At 39.8% G+C, this 23,951-nt stretch overlaps 1 protein-coding gene across 2 annotated transcripts in view; it reads left to right on the top strand.

The window, feature by feature from the left end:
- Nucleotides 1-5,129: 5,129 nt before the first annotated feature.
- Nucleotides 5,130-23,951, top strand: part of kif19 (kinesin family member 19) — a 36,255-nt gene continuing 17,433 nt past the window's right edge. For both annotated transcript variants that reach the window (XM_085360959.1, XM_085360960.1), the window contains exons 1-2: nucleotides 5,130-5,168; nucleotides 6,801-6,881. In XM_085360959.1, the coding sequence (XP_085217085.1) occupies nucleotides 5,130-5,168; nucleotides 6,801-6,881 (120 nt within the window). The remainder of the gene's footprint in view (nucleotides 5,169-6,800; nucleotides 6,882-23,951) is intronic.

Raw genomic sequence — 23,951 nt, 5'->3', positions numbered from 1 at the left:
TTTCCCCCCCAGCATTAAGCCGCTTGAAATTGATTGTCTAAAATAGTAATTGCACAATTTCTACAGCAGATGTCAGGAGAGTGCAGCGGACACGGTATCTCAGTAAATATTATAGAAGTTTAGTGTTTTAGACCGAGGCCCTGTACAGGCTCTTGGTAAATGCATTGAGGAAATCAATGACTGGTTGTGCCACAATTTTCTCCAGCTAAACAAAAACAAAACTGAGGTAATAGTCTTTGGCGCCAAAGAAAAACGATTACAGGTCACCAGAGAACTTCAATCTATACATCTAAAAACCACAAACCAGGCGAGAAATTTGGGTGTAGTGATGGATGCAGACCTAAACTTAGAAAAACACATTAAGACAATAACAAAGTCAGCTTACTATCACCTCAAGAATATATCAAGGATAAAAGATCTGATGTCTCAACAGGACCTGGAAAAACTAGTCCATGCATTCATCTTTAGTAGGCTTGATTACTGTAACAGCATCTTTACAGGTCTACCTAAAAAATCAGTCAGACAACTACAGCTCATTCAGAACTCTGCTGCTCGAGTCCTCACTAAGACCAAAAAAGTGGACCACATCAGTCCAGCTCTGAGGTCCTTACACTGGCTGCCTGTCCGTCAGAGGATAGACTTTAAAGTTCTGATGCTGGCCTATAAAGCTCTGAATGGTTTAGGACCAAAATACATCAATGACCTCCTGACCCAGTATGAACCATCCAGATCCCTCAGGTCATCTGGATCCGGTCTTTTATCAGTTCCCAGAGTCAGAACCAGACACGGAGAAGCTGCATTCAGCTTTTATGCTCCTTATATCTGGAACAAACTCCCAGAAAGCCTCAGATCAGCTGAAACACTCAGTTTATTTAAATCCAGGTTGAAGACTCACCTGTTCTCAGCTGCATTTGAATAAAGCACCAAATCCACACTTTAAGCTTAAATTTCAAAACTTACATTTAACTACTGATTTTATCTACTGTTCTGATTTTATCTGTTTTGATTTTATATACTGTTTTGTTTGTTTGTTTGTTTGTTTGTTTGTTAATTAGTTAGTTAGGTTATTTGCTTGTTTTAATCAATTTTAAATCATGCTTTTTATTTGTTCTTGTTTCTAATGTCTCTGTAAAGCACTTTGAATCACCTTGTTGTTGAATTGTGCTATACAAATAAACTTGCCTTGCCTTGCCTTGCCTTTTAAAGATCTAAAGTTTTTTTCACTACCGATCATTTTCTAAATACGCTCTGTGGTCGTAAAAACAGCTTATGTTATTATATTTTTAAACTGCCTTTTCCCTTTCCCCCTTTTATGTATTTGTTGTCTTGAAACGGTCTTGAAACGGTATGGGTTTTTTTTGTTGTTGTTTTTTTTTGTGTCCCGTTTGGATCTTTAGCCATCAGAATTGTTGTCTTAAGGCCAAGAAAGATGCCAAGCGGATTTATTTTACCAAGTGGATCATCATGGCCTTGCCATATTGGTCCATTTGATTGACCTTTATTATAATTATGAATTAATTTTATTCTCGGTTGCTACAAACGGGACAGACATGACTGGGGGATAGGACAGGGAGAAAGAATGAAAGAAAGAGAGGGAGAGAAAGAAAAACAGAGGGGAGAAGAGACGGTGAGAAGGGGGGGAAGAAAGAAAAAAACAAACAAAAAAAAAACTGGGGTCTGGGATGCGGGGCCTCCACCCCAGAGAGAAGGGTTACATCTCCTGGGCCTAGGTGCGGCTTGCCCCTCTGAGGGCGGGGGTACCTGGACCTGGGATATAGAGTATGTTTGGGGAGTGCGACTGTCTGTGCAGTGTCTATTTGTGTCTGTCTACACGTTGGGTGAGTGCCGAGTATTTGGTTGTGCATATGGGGTGGGAATGCACGTTTGTGTCCGCGTGTGCCTGTTCGTCTGTGTCTATATGTCAGGTGGGGTCTTAGACTCAACCTCTCTGGGTACATCTCAGGCCCTCTAAAGTACGGAGGCCTATCTCCCCTCACCACACTCCCTGCCAGTGTTTGATGCCCTCAGACGTTGGTGTGTTGGTGGTCCTTGTTGTCTGGGGCTGGGCGCTCATGTATGTACCGGCTCACTCCTGGTGGCTGATTGGCAGGGCCGGGCGCCTGTGGCCCGGCTGGGCTCCTTCCGGGGGGTGGGATGCCCTCAGGCCTCTGGGCCTGAAGCTCGGTCCTCTGGCACAGCTGGCTGCCGGCAGAGCCCGCGGGCACGTCACTGCAACCCCCTCTGGCCTCTGCTCCGTAGCTGCGGGGTGACCTCTCGTTTGGGGCTCTACTCAGCTCTTCCCAGGAGGGTGGCACGGTTCCCCCCCTTTGGTGGTCCTCCTCGGGTCCTTGTACTCTGGGGCCTCTGGATATCTGGGGCCTGGATCTCCTCCATACCTGCTTCATACCCTGGTGGACGGGGCTATGGCTCCCCACACTCCCTAGCAGATCGTTACATGGAGAAACCTTTGGAATACAAGCATGCTGATCCACACAGGTATGCACACAGGTGTACACACGGGTGTTCACAGACGCGGACTACACCTTTCTTGGCTGCTGCCTCAAAGCACATTGTGCGCTGTCTATCTTGCGTGCTGCACAATATCGTTTATTATTTAGTATCTACTGTTATCTACTGCTAGCTAGTTTATTGTGATGGTGCTGGTTTTTTTTTTATTATGTTGCTCTTCGTTGTTTGCTTTCTCTTCTGTTTTTTTTCTCCATACAGGTGAAACGGTATGTCTTGAAACGGTAATTGCATAACATTTCCACCAGATGTCAGCAAAGTGACACAGAAAGGGTATTTCATACAGAAAAAGACATTTAAAAAAGGTTACCATTTTCCAACTATTCGCGTCCGTAAAATGTGTGATATTAGGATCACAGATCTATCTGAATGCACAATAACTGGTTTGGATAAACGCATACAGCCATTTAAAAATATTCACCATTGTTTTAAAGGTGTTTTAGAAACTCTCCAAAAGATTTATTTTAAAAATACTTAATAATAAAGGCACATCCAGTCCAATAACTGATAAATGCTCGTTTAAATGTGACTTTTTGTCTACTTTATTGTCCTTTTGAAATTCAGAAGCGTTATAAAATGTTAATATGACCCAGGTTGCTATGAAGCACTTTTACAAGGTACAGAGGGTTATGTTTGTATTTCCTTTACAATCATTGTGTAGCCTAGGATAGGAAAACTGGGAGTACACATGCCATGCCATATTATTTATTTATTTATTTATTCACCCAAAGCAATGAAAACCCGGACTAGAGGGTTTTATTTTATAATCGGATGTACTGGTGTTTACAGTAGCTGATTTGATACTGCCGGTGTTCCGCGAATCTCCAGGGACAACACAGCACGCGCGAACGCAGACGCGCGCGCGCGTAAACACAGGACACGGAGCGGAGAGGAGCGAGGACAGACACAGAGAAGTGCGAGTAGCAGGTGAGCTGTTGCTGGTGCTGCTGTTACCTGCCGCTACCTTTAACTCTTTGTCTGGCTAAATTATTCCCGTGTTTCCCGACCCGCTGCGTGGAAGATACCCACCGACGCGCTCTCGAGTAGTGATGGGATTTCCGACTCTTTTTAGAGAACCGGCTCTTTCGGTTCGACTCACTAAAAAGAGCCGGCTCTTTCGGCTCCGAACCGGCTCTTCAGGTTGTTTTGTTGCTTTAATTAATTTATTATTAACAATAATATAAAATTATGCACAAAAGGAATTACTAACGTAAAAACAAGTGGTTTTATTTATATATGTTTATATATAAATATATGCGGTGGCCCCTAGAGACAAAACACGTATAAACTCCAAAACACATTTCTAGCATGAACTGAACTTCCAAAGCAGAGCTACTAGATCACTTAAATCACACAATTGAAAGCATGTGTGTATTGTTTGTGTATTTATACACAGGCACTCATATATATATTCAAATAATTTAAAAAAAAGTTCATTTACCTGTTATTACCACACACCAAATCCGGTCGTTGGTACTTGCTGGCTTGTGTAGCCACAAGATAACAAAGGCTCAACACTGTGCCCAGCATCCTGGAGCACTTCTGTTGTCTTTTGTACGTGTTTTGAGTTTTTATGTGCTTCTGAGCTTTTATATGCTTCTGAGTTTTTACGTGCTTCGGAGTTTGTACGTGTTTTTACGTGTTTTGGAGTTTGTACATGCTTCAGAGTTCGTACGTGATTTGAAGTTTGTATGTGCTTTGTCTCTAGGGGCCACCGTAAATATACTTTTATTTATTCACTCCACATAAAATGTAATAAATAAATCATATAATACAAAAATCAACTATTCACATTTCAAGTTTTAACTATTTAAATTTTCAGCTTTTTCCTTTCACAAATTTAAAGTGAAAAGAACACAAAACACTGCAAACCACAACACAATTAAATATAAATTATAATATGAAAACTAAAAGAACATGCATATTCTCTGTCATATGGACCTGCATGAATAAACTTTCTCAATCCTTTATCATCTGCAACCGAAAATAGTTGTGGATGATTACTATACCTTTCTAATGTTGTTGTCCCTGCCTCTCTTTCTCTCTCTCTGGCTCTGTTCCTGTGCTACTGAGTGTAACTACCGCCCCTCCCCCCTCTGCCCAGCGTAAAGCACAAGGCTCGCGTGCAGAGTGAAGCGGAAAAAAAGTGCGAGAGAGAGGCTGAGAGAAAGAAAGAAAAAAAAAAAACCCCACGTGACGGCTCGCGATAAGGAGCCGGCTCGCGTCGTTCACGTCAAAGAGTCGGCTCTAAGAGCCATTTCGTTCGCGAACGACCCATCACTACTCTCGAGGACACAAAGAGGAAGCGAGTGAGAGAGTAGAGTCGGTCGGTAGTTGTAGGAAAGCTAATGTCGTTGAGTAAAAACGACTCGAAGAGATTGTTAGCTCGCCAGTCGCGCTTGTTACTACGGACAAGCTACAGCCAGTGAGCATTAAAGGCAGAACCCGGGTATATTAGTAGATGTTAGGTGTGTGCGGTGTGCTGCAGGTGCTTTTTTTTTCTTAAAGAGTAGGTGGCATGCAGGTAGCGACGGGGAGCGGGATGGTCCAGTGCCCCGTTTTCTGTTGATGCTCGCTATCCTTCAGGCTGACCGAAAGTGAACATGAAGGACACCGGAGAGTCAAAGGACCACCAGCTAACTGTGAGTTTCAACCTATGCTTTTTTTAATGATATTTTTTTATTGAGCTCTAACACCTTTATTAACTTTGTCAAATGAGTTCGCTCTGTTGGTGAGTAGTAGAAAACCATCACCATTTAATACAAACAAGCTCATAAATTTTCTGCCAGTTAACTGAACACTCGGTGATCACTTCATTAGAGTACACCTGTAGGCTGCAGTCCTGTGAAGTTTGCCTAAAAAATGCCTGTATTTTTTGTTGAATGGCATATGCACTAAAAGGTGGCTTCACACTGGATACCAAATACCACCTTTTATATATAAAAAAGCAAACAAACAAACAAAAAAAACCCATCCTATTCACCCCTAAGTGAGCTCGGCATTAAAACATATAATTTAATTAAACTAAAATATATTAGCGGCATCATGGAGTTAGCCTAAGCATAGTTTATTTTTAGGTTCTTGTTCTTCTTTCTAGTGGTTTCTTCTTGAATTCCTAACCATTTAAGCTGCTGGCGTTTATAGTGAATGTTCAATTTTCTTTTATACCACCTGCATTGCAGCCCTTACCTGAATTATTGAAGTGGCTGTTTCAGTTGCCCGGCCTCTCTTGTCCCCCATGTAATACACCTTCTACATGGTGCTGATAGAGAGAGGACCTTCTTATTTCTATTTGTTGCCTAGGTGAATCCAAGGTGGATCCACATCCACTATAAAAGCCCTTATATACATGAACGTCATAGCACATTTGTTTGAATGCATATGAATGCAGCTCATGTGCCACCCCTGTGGATCTAACACACTGCTGGTATTGCTACACTCTGTTTTCATCCTGTTTTAATTCAGTCAGAGCTTTTCTGCTGATCTCTAAATCATGCAGACAGATTTAGACTAACAGTAGGAGTCTGAATGTGCATAATGCTGTCGTATTACAATGCTCCACTCATTAAGCTGTTATGTGTCTGCCAAGTGCCATCCAGTATTCATAATTTAGACTCTAAAACGACAGCTCTGCATTTAAAGTGATATTTTGAGTTTCCAGTTTACCTACCCTGGTTGAATTGGGGTTGTGAGAGAGAAAAGACTTAAAAGTTAGAAGATCCTGCATTTTTCCTAATTATTAAGTTAAATGGTGAAAAAAATGTGTTTGACATTTGAAAGATTACTCATGCAATTTATGTGTTTCATTTTCATGAATTTGGGTTATTACTAGGATACATCTTTTACAACTCCCTTAATGCAATATAGCAGTGTATCATAGTTCCCCTTCCTACTTATATTCGCACATCTTTATTATTCTAAGTCACATTTCATCTTGAGGGATTCTTTTTTTTATCCTGCACAAAGCCAATCCTGAGCCGTATTGAACATTACTCACCTGCTTTCTTCATTCCCAAAACCATTGTAATGTTCAAAATCAGCACAGCGTGCGCTGCATCTGATATATGAGCCAGTTTTTTTTCTTATAAAATGCTTTTCTGTTGAAGCACTCTAACAAGTGACATTAAAGCATTTGTAAAAATTCAGTTGAAACTACAGATAAAACCTTAGACATGTTGTCTTATGTGCTGTCAGTGTCATTTTCTTAGATATGATGTCATGAAACCGAACATATCCAAGTTGATTACATTCAGAGTTTGCTCTGTTTGCTGCAGGTTGCCTTGAGAATCCGACCCCTCAGCGATGCTGAGCAGGAGGAGGGGGCTACAATCGTGGCCCACAGAGTGGACGACCAGGTGAGACATTGGTCTTTTAATTTTTCATTCTGCATGTGAGTGAGTGATGGGGTGGCTTTGTGTGAAAGAGGGATACTGTGTTCCTTCCTGCTTGTCATGAGACTGCACAAATAAGGTGCCTACAGGGACCTTTGCAACATCAGCATCTCTTTAAAAAAAACAAAAAAACAACCTAATTTATAAAGCATACATCATAATGCATATGTATATGAATGCTGCAAGATTCAGACTCAAGTAATAAAAAGCTCCTTAAAGGTCTTAGACTATGTGCTTCATATATTTTAAAATTTTCACCTTTAAGATTTATTTAAAAAAAACATTACACGTGCGGTTTTAATGTCACTTGCTGTAGTTATAAGGACTGTGACACTAACAAGCACTAACCCAATAACATAATTAAAATCAACTTGTACTGGTCTGTCAGCAACTTCAAAGTAGCTTCATCAAGTCATACATTGTAAATACTGACATATGCTTGTCGGAAAGAGAAACAGGGGTTAGTTTTAGAAAGTAATGCATACAAAGGTTAATGGTAACTGTGAGTGTGTGCTTTGCACTAAGTCATGTATACGCACCACACCAAGTCGTCTTGTAGATTTAAAAAAAAATAGTTGGTGTATTGTTCTGCTTTTTGTTGTACAAATTAAATCAGGTACACATGTTTTAACAGAAGTGTGGTGCAGTTTCCCTCTGGTATCTTTTAAGTCCAGAAAAAAGTATCTCTGAAGTCCAGTAGTGCCCACACAGTTGTAACATAAAGACTGTGCCGCTCCAATTACTGAGGTCTTGAAAAGGTCATAAAAAGCATTGATTTTGATTTTCATAATGGTGCAAGAACTTTGTGACGTGAATGGCAACAGAGAGACGCCTAGGGCAGCAAGTAGTAATTATTTCTATTTCTGAATCTGTCTGATGCTTATGAAGTATTTTTCAGCCACCTAGTCATTGGAAATGAGTAGTTCACCAATTAGCAGTGCACTTCTTCTGTAGTGTCAGACAAATGGACAATGGACAAATGCTTATGCCTATTTTTATTCCACTAATACTTTTATCTTGCTAACTTAGCGCCTACATTAACCATGATGCAATTTGACAAACAGTTTAATTGGAAAGTCTTTTTCTGTTTTGCTGTTTCTATAATTTGAATTTCTTTGGCTTTTACTGTTGGTCTGACAAAACAACACATCTGGCTTTAATATGAAAACAGCCAGTACCGGCAGCCTCATGCTTGGTTCTATTTGTTTCCACTGTGGTCTTGTTTCAGTTTTCCACCAACTTGTTTGACATTACTTTCCAACTTATTTGACAAATAAGCAGCTTTGAATGGAGCTATTACACTAATTGTGTTTTCCATTAGAGTAAACCATGACGAGAATGACTCAGAATGAACAGAATGTAGATTGGCTATCATGGCCATAGCTGTTCCCCATAGCAATGAGTTTTAGGCATATTTCATAAACTACAACCAAAACTTGATTTTTCTATTCATTTATTCTGGCAGTGGAATAGAAAAAGAAACTGGACTTGGTTTGCCGTCATAGACCAGGTGGCCTTTTTCCCAATGAGCATAGTATTTAATGAGGTTGCTACCATGTGACCTTTCATATGAGAAGGACACATTGCGTGTGCAAGTCCCTTGAGGACCATTTTCACCATTACGCCTCACATTTGAGCAGGTCCCTCTTCGAGATCATTTAGTAGATTGTGCAGTGGTGATGACGGTAGTGCAAACGATAATGAACATCGTGACTGGGAACCTGCTGAGGTGTCTCCTCACGTAGTGTAGGCTGATTGAGGCATTTGTAGGCCTGCTGGTGGTGGGAAGCTTCTCTTAACCAAGACAAGAAAATTAACAGTAGCAACAGATGACTCACCACAGTAAAACAGTGAGAAGTGTTTGTGGAGAATGTTATATTCAATAAAGGGTATGATTAGTGTTTTTTCATGCTGTTGAGGGAATTTGCTAGAAACTCATTATCCACGACGCTGGTATATCACTTGTTTTTCTTAACGTAAGTAATTTAATCACAGCTTAAGGACAACATCAGCACCAGTCTGGCATGACATCATTAAAATTGGCTTGGACTCAGGGGATTAGTGCATAACACCAGGAAGGTAGATATGGTGCTGACATAGCCACTATAATAAGGCTCAACCAAACCTCAGCTAGAAAAAAATGTTTCCTCTTCAGCTTGACTCAGTGTGTTGATTTCACTCCTGAATACCACAGTACATAGTTTATTATATCTGAAAGTGCTGATGTGTGGCGTCTTTGAGGTTATGTCAGGTTCACTTGTACACGTTCACAACAAAGGATTAGTGGAGCTTACGCTACACACTTGTTATCGAGACAGTGGGATTGTTGGGATCTGTTTTTTTACCTGTGGGCTTACCTGGGCTGCCTTGACATGAATGGAGGGGATATTGTGAGATAAGGTCACATCCTCACAGTGGATGTGGTGGGATTATATTGCACGACAGGGCTGAATCTGTTTACCTGTAGCTGTCACTCCTGTGGTAGTCATCACATACAGAGAAATAAAGAGTGATGTCTACACTACATCTTAAATCCTTTATAGACAGCATATTTTTGCAAGCAAACAAGACAGTGCATATGTTACTTTGTTGGTAAGATGGTAAACATATGGCCCAACGGTAGTGCTCAGACAGATTAGCAGAGGGCTGGTGGCTGACTCGACGGACTGGACCAGAGTACCCAGATCTGGCTGTCCTGGCAGAAAGCAGACAACTTGGAAGCTGGCTAAGCCTGTGGAGATGAGCTCATTGGATGCGTTTTAGCTCAGGTTAAGCCTTGTGCCACCTGCTCTTTTTCTCTCTCAGGTTTACTCTTCCCCCAGAGACAGCCTGTAGGGATCTTCATGGATCTTCAGAAAAGTAGTGGTAATTTATCTGACTGTACTGTACCATCACACCATCACTGCCTGACACAATGGTCATTGGGAAACAAAGAAACCTTGAATTATTAAGACTGGCTACTTTCAGCTCTTTCACAAGGGATCAGTATAGCAGGCTTCTCCACACATTTGATCTTGAACTTTAACTTTACCTTCCTGATGCAGCCTCCTCTGGGAGGATTTATGTCTGCTCCCGGGACTGTTCCAGATAGCTTTCGTTTGTTAGGTAAATGTGTAAACCACTACATTATGGGACCACTGAACTAATGCAACCGGTGTAGCCTCTAACACTATGGACATTGAGAATCAAAGAAACGTTGAACTGTTGAGGGAAAAACTAAATAGCCTAATTCAACTTAAAAACAATAATTTGGCATAATTTTTACTTCTAAAGAGACTATTCGGCATATCTGACAATTGGACATAATTGTTACTTCTAAAGAGAATGAGAAACAATTTCAAAAAACTAACCTAACAAACAAGCCTAGGTGTATTCGTCTTTGCTAATGATGATATAACACAAAAAAGATAACAGCTCTTGCCACAGATGATAATATAATTCCTATGGTCTGCAAATATTTTGTTTTTTCAGACAGGTTCTGGTGAGTAGCAAAAAATAATGTAACACATCAACTTTTAAATGCTGTTGGAAACCAGCTTTTAGAGTGCCATGTGCTCTCTATTTTTAAAAAAATATTTGTGCTTCAGATTTCTAATCAATAGTTATTGACATTCACATACTGAACATCACTAAGAAGAAACTGAACCTGCAGCAGACAGTATTTCCATTACCATCTTAATGTAATATACAAACAGAGGTGAGAGGTCAGTCCTTAAGAGGCTAGCACTAAGGCCATGTTTACCCCATAAGGTCTAAAGATGGTCACTCAGCCTTGTGAACATAATTACTTAGGACATTTTCACTTAACAAAGTCTGATGTGACATTTTAATGGTTAAACTAAAGTGGTAGGTAGAGTCATTGAAAATACATTTAATTAGGGATGGGTATCGTTTAGGTTTTATCCGATATCGGTGCCAAACCGGTACTTTTGAAACGGTGCCGGTGCTTAAACGGTGCTCAAACCGGTGCTCAAACCAGTGCTTAAAGAATGGAGAACACAAAATTGGTCCTAAAACCTCTCATGTTCAGCTGTTTTTTTTTGTAAAAAGATAACAATGTTAGCCTTTTCTGCAGCTATAGGGCATATATGGTATCACTCTTGGCTGGAAGCAGTGCTTAAACAATGGAAAAAACACAAACTTTGTCCAAAAACCTCTCATGTTTAGCTGTTTTCCACTTTTTCTTTGGTCATTTTAGTCTTTTTGGCCAAGGTGAAGGGAGTATCTGCCATCAAACAAGAAGACAGCTGCATGTAACTACGACGGTGTTTGCTAGTTCACCTTACATGCATTAATTTAATAACGTGGTTAGCCTACTCAGCGTAAATTACACACGAACAACATTAAGCTACTCACGCAGAGAAGAACGGCTGCTGCTGTCATCATCATCCGTCATCATCAAAAAAAAAAAGAAACAACGAAAATCAGCAAGCTGAGGAACCCATTTCAGTTGAAGTTGAGATGAAGGGTGTCTTGCAGCCTCTAAATAAACAGGTGGGATAACACATGCTGTTAAGTGATCAGGGATCACCACCTATGATGTGTCCTTGTCCGAGAAGAGAGAGTAATACGTAGCACTTAGCTAGCTTGCCTATAATAGTTTAGACATTTGTCAGACACAGGAGTGGAGACATTCGCTCTGGTGCTTTGTTCAATACAACCTAAAAGTGACCATACCATACTAGGTGTCCTCAGCACTACATTTCATTGAACATGGGAATCTCAGTCAAAGCCTTATTTCTGTGCCTGTGTCCGAATTCAAGCACTGCAAAGGAGGCATCACCCTGTGGCTCTCTTCAGCAATTCCACTTTACAAGCTGATTATTTTTACAGAGTAAATTAAGAAAAACCTTTTGCACAGATCCCTTATAAATGTGCAGTTTATATAAAAACTGAATCCATTTTCAAAGGCAGAGCCAGAAAAGGAATATCAGGAACATTAGTACATAAATTCATATACATGTATGTAAAAATATCTTTTAGTAGAGTTGAGTGTTTGCGTCACGCACCATGTGTCTTAGCCTTTGGAGTTGTAAGGCAAGTTTTTGGCCAGGCTGGTCTGTCAGCACACAGAGGGGAATGCTTTATGTTGAGGCCTCATCTCCATAGAGACACCTAGACAAGGTCACGGCCATTGTTTGTTTTTGTTTTCTGTTTTTGTTTTTTTCATTTCTGTTCCTCAAAATTACAGTCCAACATTTGTGAGAATAAAGGAAACGTTTTGGAAGAAGTTTACAAAAACTGTGGATTTTTCCTTGTTGCTTTTCAGTCAGCAGGTGAATTGTCTGCATCAAATACGTTCTTGCATTCATTAGTGGAACATCTGTACAGCTTAGCTTGTCTGTGCTTTCTGCACTGCATTTCATGGGTATGTGCAGGGATTCCCATGTACTTATATATCGGGTGTTCTAAAGAAAATTCTCAGGGACAGGTTTTGTCTCTCATGTTCATCTTTATCCTGAAGAGAGAGAATGTCAGCCAGAAGGCAAACAAAAATGTAACCTTTTACCTCCTGCTTCCTTTGTAAAGATCACGTCCTTTGAGACAATCAGCAGCATTCAGCTTGGTCCAAGCACAGGTCAACGTCATTACAGTATGCCCATTAACTGGCAAATTTTCTGCCTTTGTGAACTACGAAGCACGTAACCTCAAGTGCTCAGTATAGAGTTTCCGACATCCTCTACGCTGGCCTGTCAGTGAAAGAAGATTCAAATTGCCTTCGCATTAGAGACTGTACTGTAATTAGCCCGGTTTAAAAAAGCAGCACCCTAAGAAAACAGTGTAGTGTAGATTAGAAAAGGTTTGCACTGCAGAATACAAAAGTGCCAGCAAACAGAATGCTACATAGGACACTCAGTGACTGATAAAATTGGTCAGGTAGCCATCCTGACATTAATTCAAGATTCTTTATTGTCACTATGCAGTCACATAACAAGCTTCTGTGCAGTAGCTCTTAGCTGAAAACAAACAGTATTTAAAACACAAACACACAATAGGAAACTAGTAAGACTGCAGGATTAATTAAAAATGTGGAAAATGTGATTCTATATGTAGCATGCTTACAAGTCTCAGTGCCATGCAGAAGATATACTCAATAAATATGCCTAATTAACTTGCTCCCTTATTGTTTCTCCACCCTCTGTTAATGGAAATGTTCTCTCCAACAGCACATTTGCTAGCCTATTTCTAACAAAAACGGGAAAAAATGGCACACTTTGTCTAGGTGGAGTGTTTTTATGAGGCAGACTGTTTGAATAGCTTCACAGCTGCAAATAGCATACAGCGAAAGTGCTAGGCACAGGAACTGAACTTAAAATGGCAACAGTGGCACCACAGAGAGCAGAGGAAGCAGTTTGGGCCAGACGTGGAAAGTAGACCTACTTTTTTGTTTTTCTTCAAATGTGGGTTAATGTGTCAATCCAAATAGACAGCCTGTTCCAGAAAAGTGGATAATCTTTGCTTTCCTTATTCTCACACCTGACCTCGAGTTAGCTTTCTCACTACACCCTCCTTTGGATCGTGCATGTTTGCGTGTGCTGTGAGTGATCCCTCTCAGTGCCCTCTCATCATGCGCTCTCTAAAGGCAGGGCCATAGATGTGCTCGCTTTAATAGGTGACAGGCAAGAATTTGTCCATTGTGGCAAAACTATTAGGTAAAAAAGCTTTTACACAATGGCTGAGATAACTCTAGCCAGAGCTGAAAAAGCAATAAATTTAAAATATCAGTTGTGGAAGAGTCAAATTTTTGAGTGGGAAGAGAAACAAGTATGCCAAAAAAGACTGAGGGAAATAAAAATAGGAAGAAAAGAGATTGTATTTGAGATGGACAGATTTTCAGCTAACCATTACAGGGTGTTTACAAAGAATTGCATGCCTTGGGTATTAATGATCTAGTGGGAACCAGTCTCTATGGGGGCTTTTACCGTATTACTACAGTCATAACAACATGTTGTCTCTCTGGTGGGGCTCATCCATGAGACTGCCTTTCCCGAAAATTGCCTACATTGGACAATTAAAACAAGAATCAGAGGAAAATGTTCAATCATAGCACTGAGTCAGAGAATAGAAAACTTACCTTTTCTGCAAGGATGGTAATTATGAAAAGGTGATGTAGGTGAGTCATGTCTCCATTTATTGTGTAGCTTTAAGAGCTGCACAATAAATGTATTATATATAAGGATGGGTATCGTTTAGGTTTTATCCAATACCGGTGCCAAACCGGTACTTTTGAAATGGTGCCGGTGCTTAAACGGTGCTCGAACCAGTGCTTAAAGACTGGAGAACACAAACTTGGTCCAAAAACCTCTTATGTTCAGCTGTTTTTTTTTTTGTAAAAAGATAACAATGTTAGCCTTTTCTGCAGCTATGGGGCATATATGGTATCACTCTTTTGTGTTTGTGTTTTTTAAATAATGGAAAAAACACAAACTTTGTCCAAAAACCTCTCATGTTTAGCTGTTTTCCACTTTTTCTTTGGTCATTTTAGCCTTTTTGGCCAGGGTGAAGGGAGTATCTGCCATCAAACAAGAGGACAGCTGCATGTAGCTATGATGATGTTTGCTAGTTCACCTTACATGCATTAATGTAATAACGTGGTTAGTAGAGCTGGGCGATATATCGAGTTTTAAAAAAATATCGATATATTTTTATACGAGATATAAGATGTGACAATATCTTTTATATCGATATAGTCTATGTTACGTTAAAGCTATACTTGTGGAGCCGCAAGTTTGCCTCTCTTTCGTCCACTTTTGTCTTTACGCAACGTTACTCGGCCTCGCCCCTCCTTCACTGAATACAACTCCCCCTCCTCCCCCATCGCTTCACCTGCAGGAAGCGACAAGACGGACACGGCAAATCTCCGTTAATGAGTTACTGCGCATCGACCCGTGCGTGGGGCTGGACGCCGTCAACGTGTTAGCTAGCTAACCACGCTAACGAGCTAACCACGCTAACGCCATGCAGCCCAGAGGCGCTGCACAGCCTAAAATCCTTTCATTTTCTCAAAAGTTGACAGCGCGCCTTATGTATGAATTTTGGTTGTGCTTGATGGCTGCGAACCGATTTTATGTGGTACACAGCGCTCAGCAATCTGTCAAAAAATGTTTTAGTACGACTTTGGTAAGCTACGGAGCTGCACCGCTTGATGGACTGTCAGAGCATTACGGCTACCGAGGAGCCTCGCGGAGTGATACGTACTGTGCTTCAACGTAATATTACCCTACTGTGTATAAGGACCATAAATGGCACCTGTTAAGAGACGTGGTTACGAAGAGGATTTCAAACTCAATGCTGTCAGTCACAGAGTAGAAGTTGGGAACAGAGCAGCTGTGAAATCTGTCTTTGTTATTGTGCTCAGCGTCTTTTAGTTTACATTTTGACTGCACAATTGTGAGCTTTTTGTTATGCACAAAAACAACATTGTTTTCTTTTATTTATGGAGCATTATTATTTAATAAATGCTCATAATTTATTTTTGAGTAAATTTTATGTACATCTATGCTCTATGTTAATAAAAGTGCCTGTGTGACATCTGGGACACAGCTTTGACTAAGAACTCTCTTTTTGTTCTTACTTTATGGCTTTAAAAAAAAAAAATCGAGATATATATCTTATATCGCCATCTAGGTAAAAAATATCGAGATATGAATTTTGGGTCATATCGCCCAGCCCTAGTGGTTAGCCTACTTAACGTAAATTACACACGAACAACATTAAGCTACTCACGCAGAGAAGAATGGCCGCTGCTGCTGCCATCATCATCATCCGTCATCATTTCTGCTACACTGGCAGGGCTAGGGACCAGGAGTCTCCTCTTCAGGTTCTTGGGGGATGTTGCTAACTCCGGGACCGATAACAGGCACCACACCCGCAGAAGATGTGCTCGGTGTGAGGTCTCGCAGCAAGCTATCAAATACGGTGCACTTCTCTGCTTTTAAAAAAACACTATGCGTTACCAGGTTCGTCGTCAGATTTGAGGTGTTACCTCCTTTGCACAGTATCACCTTAAAGCACTTGTTGCAATGTGAGTGAAGTTGAGTTGCCCCCCCCCCCCCCACCTTATTCAAATCCAACAAAAGTGGTATCAAACGTTTGTGCTACCTTTGTGCTGGTTTGTGCTGCAAAAATGTTCTTTTGTGCCGCTATCATTTTAAAGATATTAATAAAAATTTCTAGAGGTCACCGGAGGTCAACCAGCCCCCCCATATTAATGGAATCAAACAAAATTGGTGTCAATCAGTTGTGCTATGTTTGTGCTGCTAAAATTGTAATTTGTGCTGCTTCTGTTTTAAATATATTAATGAAAATGTAAAGGTCTAAGGTCAACCAGCCCCCCCACATTACCCAAATCAAACAAAATTGATGTTAAACGTTTGTGCTACATTTGTGCTGGTTTGTGCTTCAAAATTTTTCGTGTGTGCCGCTATCATTTTAAAAATATTAATAATATTTTATTATTAATATAATAAAATATTCCAGACCAAAAAGCACCAAAATGTGCACTGCTTTTTGGTCTGGTTACTACTAGGGCTGGGTATCGTCACTGATTTCTAGAATCGATTCAATTCCGATTCACAAGGTCCCGAATCGATTCGATCCACGATTCGATTTAATTCGATTTAATTCGATTCGATTCGATTTAAATCTGGGAAATTTTGACAGTCAGAAATATTATAATTCAAATCAGTACATTTACATATTTTTGTATCAATAAAAAGGAAGCTGACACACGCAAGACTTTATCAAAGGTGTGAGCATCACAGCAGATGCCTTTGTGTCAAAGTAGCTGAAGATAAAACACAGAAAAACATGAAGGTGATTTTCCTGGCCTGGGATTTTATAAAAATATTCTGCAGTACATCAAAAACGAAAGAAAACCATTAATCAACATATGAACATTACCTCTGAAGTTACAGCGGTTTTATTAGAGACACGGTTAAGCGTTTTGCATTTTGAATAATTTTAAAAAGTTTAAATTTGTTCAGTATTGAACAGCAGAAATGAGGTTTTCTTTTCGGAAGAATGTAAAAGGGAAAAAAACAGCGGCTGACAGCGCTGTAAACTACGGTAGACTGGTGCGTAACAAGCAAGCGAATAATGAAGAAAGGGAAACTGTTCTTGAAGTACAGAGAGAGGGGGGGAGGGAGAGAGAGAGAGAGAGAGAGAGCTGTGCATCGCGGTGGAAGCAAAACAGTAAAAGTCAGAGTGAATTCATGACGATTTTATGTGAATCGTTTGGATCTTCTTTTGCTGCTGGTTCGGTCAATATTGTTTGGAGAGAGATCAAACTAACAGCTTTAGAATCGGCGCAAAAAGGGCGTAAACACAAAGCGCGGACCCGCCGAAACATCAGGATCAGCGAGCTGTCGGCTTTCAGCCCCAACCGTGAGAAAGGCGACATCTAACTGATTCTGATCCGCGGGTCGCACTGTGTGTTTAAGTCTATGTGCAGAATCCGTGTACCTGCTCTCATTTACTGTCTTAACTGTTTGGTGGTTCTTCAAATTTTGTGAGATGTCACCAAAGATTCTGGCATTTCAAGCAAAATAAATTTATATTAAAAAAATCGATTCAGGATTTAAATGAATCGATTTTACGTTATCCAAGCCAGAATCGATTTTAATCGATGAATCGATTATAAAAACCCACCCCTAGTTACTACCGTTTATGTCTGGACCGGTGCTGGTACCCATCCCTAATTATATATGATGAAAACATCATTTTTATCACCCCTAAACCATAAAAGCCTGAAGGGGTATAGTCGTCACCCAACTTTGCGAACTTGATTAATTGAGAGGGAGCTGACGTAGGATTTTCAAATTGATACCATAGAATCTACTGGGTGGATGATGACCACTGATAACGACCGGTATTTTTTCCTTTTAATTCAAATACAATGGATTTTTTAAAAACCCTTTCATTTGCATTGTTAAATTATTAAGTATTACCTAGGAACTCAACTGAAAATCCAATATAGAGTAAGCTAAAAAACTCTGGTTGATTTAGTACAGTTGTGCTTCCTGAGCTCACCCAGAAGCTTTTAACAATCTAATTTGCATACTGACATTTTTAAAGGATGTTCAATTTAGACAGTTTGTCAATTCCAAACTCCACTTTAGTTTTTTTTTTGTTTGTTTGTTTAATGAACTCAACACTTTCATGGGGCTGCTTACAGTTTTTCTTTTGCCTATACCTCTTTAGTACATTCAAGCTTTCAGTTAACTTCAAAAAAGAGAGTGGAGTGTATTTTTGAAACCTTGGAGAAAGTTGATTGTCTGCCATGCCTCCAAAAAGGACTTGGAAGAAGTAATGGTTTCTTTTGTGTTTTACACGGACAACATCTCCTTCTGTCATGTCATGATGGTAGCAAAATTCACTGAAAGGCTGAAAATAGCATGCTGTCGAGCACCATTTTGCTATTACTGTCATTATGTGTGAACATGGGTGTGAAGTTAACTCAGCTCTGTACTAAATGGACCCTTGCACAGCTTGCTGCTGCCTTCATCTGGAAGGATCCTCCAAAGGCCATTACTCACCAACATGTTTTTTCAGCTTTTATTCTATTATACTAGAAAGAAGGAGAGTCATCTTACTCCTGTGATAATTCCTTTTGATAATTGTAACAGTCATTACAATGAAACAAATGAGGAACAAATAACAAAGCAAATATACACACTTAAAAAAAATGAAGTTATTTTACACTGTTTGTTTGTCCGGTCTGTTTATTATTAGAGGTTAATCTGCTATGGATGATCCACATCATCTTTGTCAAAAAGCAGAACATCAAAGGTGTAAATGGAAAAATGCTGGCATATTTATATCTGAAATCCTGGCACACAGAAGACTTTTACCATTTATAATATATATATATATATATATATATATATATATATATATATATATATATATATATATATATATATATATATATATATATATATATATATAAGAAAGGAATGGAGAAATCTGTGTACAGGTCAGTTTTAATTTTTCTGATTTCAATTGGAATTGATTTTCATTCAAATGTTTCCTTTTTATCCTAAAGAAATAATCTTAAAGTTGACTCTTTAAGTTCTCCGACACATGATAAATGTGAAGCTAGATGTTAACCCATATCAACCTCGGAATTGTAGCTTGTTTCTGTGTAGTATGTGTTTGAGTCTGCGTCTGTGTGTTATTGCCTGGATAACTGGTGATTGCCCTAGTTTGTGTGTTATGCCAGACCTCCGGCCCTTGGCCTTGAGTTTACTTCTGGCCTTTAAAAAGCCACCAGCCTCTGGCACAGCGCTACTATGGGTTTCTGCCAGCTGGTGTACTCCTGGATGTTTGTTTGTGATGGTACCACGTTGTCATGTAATAGCTTTTCTGGTAATCAGCCTAATTACCTCTTGGCGTTGAGTTTACTCTTTTGTCATTGTCTTCTGTTGGCTTGCATGTTATCTCCCAAACATGACATTTTTAACACAAGAAACAAAATAAAAGTGGTTAATGGGTTGATTGTTTTATTTTAGAGTATAATTTATGACAGTGTGAAGATACTTGACATCTTCACACTGAATTGTGATCTGGATGTTTAGTGAATTGCTTTTTTGGATGACAGATTGCTGCATTGTTCTTTCAGTCCTTTTTAACAATCCGTGCCTGTGCTGTTTAATAATGCATCTGTGCTATATAAAAAAGAAATGATGGGAGTGATGAGTGAAGCGAGGAAAATTGGAAGTTTAAAAGGGACAAAATGAAGTAATTTCTCTCACCCAATTCTTCAGCTTAAAAGACGTCTTGCTGCATTGTGCAAGAGGCTGAAAGTACTATTGCGTGTATTATTGAACATCTCAGTCGGAATTACATCTGACTGTAATGATTTGGCCTTCGTTAGCCACGGCCAGACATCTTATATAACATCAAATAGAAGAGCAGACCTTGCTATCAGGCACACTGTATCAGGTATACTGTGATCCAGCACACACCTCCAATCATAGAGAGCCTCTGAAACGGGATATACAGTAGCATTGTTGGGGTGCAGAGGGCAGTGCCGAGGGTTTCTATCAGATAACCAGCTGCAATTGTGCCCGTTGGATTTTCCAAAGCTTTGGTTGCGTTGCTGACAGAGCAGCTTGAAAGGTTGCCTTGTAAAGGTCACAGCTTAGACCCGCTTGCATTCTTTTTCTGATCTCAGTCCTTTTATTCTTCTTCAGTATTCTTGACACAGCATGTAGATGGCATTGTTAAGCAAATCTACTGTTATGTGATTGTGCAGCCAGAAGATATTAGCAGGGACTACTGAAATACACACAGAGAGCAGAGTCGTCACACAGAGATTAATACATTTATTTCATATTCTGACGGGTACCTGTCCTTTAATAAATAAAGAGATGAATACCTGCATGACAATAAAAGGACTGCATTGTAGACCTAATGTGGCTGGCATTTCCTTTTTCTGCCAGTGGCTCAGTTGAAGTCAGCAGGGAGAGTCTTTAAACATATTAGCAGCTCTATTTTAGCAGACATTTCAACTGCACTTTTAATTTATCTGTCTCCTCTCTGGAGGGGAGAGGGAGGGGAAACTGAAGGACAAAGGAGGGGGGAACAACTAAGCTGTAGTGCCTCTTCACCTCACTGTACAATACCTTGTGCAATACTTTTTGTAAATAGTCAATGGTGCAATAGACCTCAATACTTGAAATGTGCAATTCACTTGTATTTTTATTTTTATTCCTATTTATTCTATTTATCCCCTTCGTATATTTTATTTATATTTGTCTCTGTATTTATATATGTGTGTGTATGTGTGTGTATATATATATATATATATAATATTCTGTAACTGTAACTTCTGTCGGTGCTGTGCTTCTTGTCATAGTGGGAAAGTTCTTTCAGGGTGACCACAATCTATCACAAATACATCTTTTCAAAGCATGCATTACGAACTGTTCACATAATTTCCTTAGGGATTAATAAAAGATTCTGATTCTGATTAAGGGATGTTACCTCATCAACACTGAAGCCAATTCACTCTAATTCAGACAGCATCTTAACATTTTTGGTGTCAGTTCTTTAGATTTCTCATCTGTGCTATCTTTGGTTATTGCGTCAGTTGTTGCTGCTTCATTGATGTATAAGGTTTTTGTTAATTAACCTTAAAATATCTCACAACATTTCATCAGGTTTTCCTTAATTTTACCTGCTAGCAATGCACTACACCAAAGCCTGAAAATAATTATACGATTAGTACAAGACAGGAAAAGGGTTTTGCTTCTAGTGTAGTGTTTTCAGATTTTGCTTTGTTATTTTCTTAGTGACCCTAACCATTATCTAGGTGTAATGAAATAGTGCTTAGAAAACTGGTTGATCTCTAGACTTCTGACTTTTGTTTCCCGTCTTGGCAGCATTTTCCATTTGGCACATGATAGGGAGAAGCAACCAGGGCTGGCTCGCTAGTGAAACCGCACCACATCCAGGCTTTGAATTATAGATCTACGGTGGGGGCTAGCTGTGCTATAGTCAGCAGGATGGCCAACCAAGTCAATCCTGCTGGTGTAATGACCCCAACAGCAAGTCTTGTGGATCATCAATCACATCAGCCAAGAAAAGCACCAGGCAGCACTGCTCCATCTCACCACACTGTTTATTGCAGGTGTATAGATAATGCCATCATGCTAATTGGGTTCATGTCGCCTCATAAGCAAGCTGTTGTCGGACTTTGGCTGATCCTTGAGATGCTATAAATATTTTATAGCCTCTTTTTTTCTTAGCCACCGTGTATAAATTCACGCTCTGACCATTTTCTTTTTGCCAGCCTCCGAGGTCAAGTTAAAATGAGTCACGCACTGCATCCAAATGAAAAGTGGCTGTAGCATGTGATGTCCATTGTGACACCATGATTAAAACTGCTAAAAATGACACCATGCTTGTAGAGGCTGTCAACCAGGAAATTGCTTTCCTTTTCACTTTGTGCTTTTCTCAGGCGCATCGGGCTTCTAGCCCACTTGTGTCAAAATTGATGTCTCCTTCAGAGGTGCCCATGAATAAGTCAGCAGCCAGTGAAAAGGGGCGATTGGTCCTGGTAGAAATAACAACAAGAGCCAATTTAGAACTGAGTGGAAAGTCTTGTTTTGACGTCAAACATCTAAAATTGTGTCTTTCCGGATCTTTGAAAGATCATGGTTTGACCACTACCCATAAGTTTAACCATTTTGGTAGAGGTTTAGAAATCACACACTGGCTGCTGCAATTGGTTGTTATCATCAGAGTGCTAAGCCATTAATGGACGTGATGGCAAATTGACTGTTACTATACTATCACAGTTTTGGCCTGTCCTTTACTTTGATCGTTAACAGCAAACACATAGGCCCTTATAATGATCTATGTGCTCGCTGTATTGTAGCAGTTGTGTTTGGAGAATGGTTGCTGTGCAGCTGTTCACTGACTCACAGCTTCGCCTCAAGTAAGCTCATGAGTTTGATTAACTATTTTAAGGCTCATTTTGCCATTTTAACAGTTTCATCAATTCATCTTAACATTTGCCAAATGTGCTCATGGTGGCAAAATGTGATTAATCGGTTCTTGTGGGGAAATAAATTACGTACCTTTTGTATAGGTGAATTTCTTTGTGCTCAAACATACTGTGTTTCATAAGTGCGTTAAAACTCTGTCTTTTTCATCTTATACACATCAACATGCTTCTTTCGCTTTGAGTGTTTGAGTACGTTTCCATGTAACTGTGAGCAAAAACCGGAAAGAGGGAGGATGTGTATAAAGCTAATGTCAAGAACACTACGTTTCTAAGCGTTTCTTAACCTGTTCTGTACGCTAGGCGTCAGTGCTCAAGGGCTAATACTAACCTGTACCTAACCTCAGACACTTCTCAGAAGCCTCTTAATTAAATACAGAGAACAACCTACGGTAAAGGCCGTCTGTGTCGAGAACTTCTAAACCCAGGAAGGTTAGGCACATGTCCAGACATCCTGTCTTATGTTGCCACACAGTGTACTGACACTAGAGCCAGCACCTTAAAGTCTTATCAGGAGACTTAAGAAAATTAATAGTATAGAATCTTTCCAAGCAGCAGATGCTGTGTGTGGATGTTCATGGGTGGAGCTGTGGGAAGGTAGCCTGTACTGTAACTCAAGAAACACAGATGACAGATGGGACTATATGTGTTATCAACACCCTTGGTCCCTAATGATTTCCCAAGCGCATACACAGAAACAGAACTGTGCATGAAAGCATGCATTTGATACTTGCTATTATGTAACAGCACTGCTGTGTGCTCATCAGCTTTTTCAAGCAACAAAATTACACAAGCATATATACAAGTTAATATATGCCTTGCATATATAAACAAGCTATGTCGCTTTTCAACATAAAACCAACTAACTTCAAAAAGGAAACATTTTACTCCATTATAGTTTTTGTTTACATTTGAACTGGTACTTTTTAGCCCCCACCTCCAAAAAGTCTTTCCAGGGGTGCAGAAAATGTGAAAACACTCGTTTTATGCATTTGTTGTGTACAAGAACAACAAAAACTATTTATAGCAAAGTGATCATTTCTGCTGCTTCTTTTAAAGATTGTTTTTCTCCTCAGTGTTGCCAAATGCTCACTCATAAAGGATCACTTTACTGTTGCAAATCTATGTTTAATGTTGTGCTCTTTTTCTTACAAGAATAAGTGTTTTCAGATGATGATAAATAAATAAAACTGAATTGAACTAAATTTTTTATTTTCCCTCACTCCCTTCTCTGTTGTGGCAGGTGTAGTTCAGATCATAGAAAGATGACTGAAAGAGGAATTGTGGTTGACAACATCTATCTAGAGTTAAAGTTACATTTTACCATGGTCACAATAGGTTAATGCCAGAAAGGGTCACTATTGTTTGCCTGACTGTCTATCCCGGGCCTTCCTGCCTACACCTCTTGTCACCGCTGGGACTAGCGGTTTCTCTTAAGAGGTGGGCAAAAACACTCCCTCACTTGGGTGTAACTACAACTGGCATGGCCTCTTTTGCTCCTGACCACTTTGATACATTTATTT

This window comes from Diplotaxodon limnothrissa, linkage group LG8 (assembly GCF_057381915.1).
Source record: "Diplotaxodon limnothrissa isolate DT_005_m linkage group LG8, D_limnothrissa_male_GT1.1, whole genome shotgun sequence".
Lineage (NCBI taxonomy): Eukaryota > Metazoa > Chordata > Actinopteri > Cichliformes > Cichlidae > Diplotaxodon > Diplotaxodon limnothrissa.
This window is presented reverse-complemented; position numbering and strand designations above follow the sequence as displayed.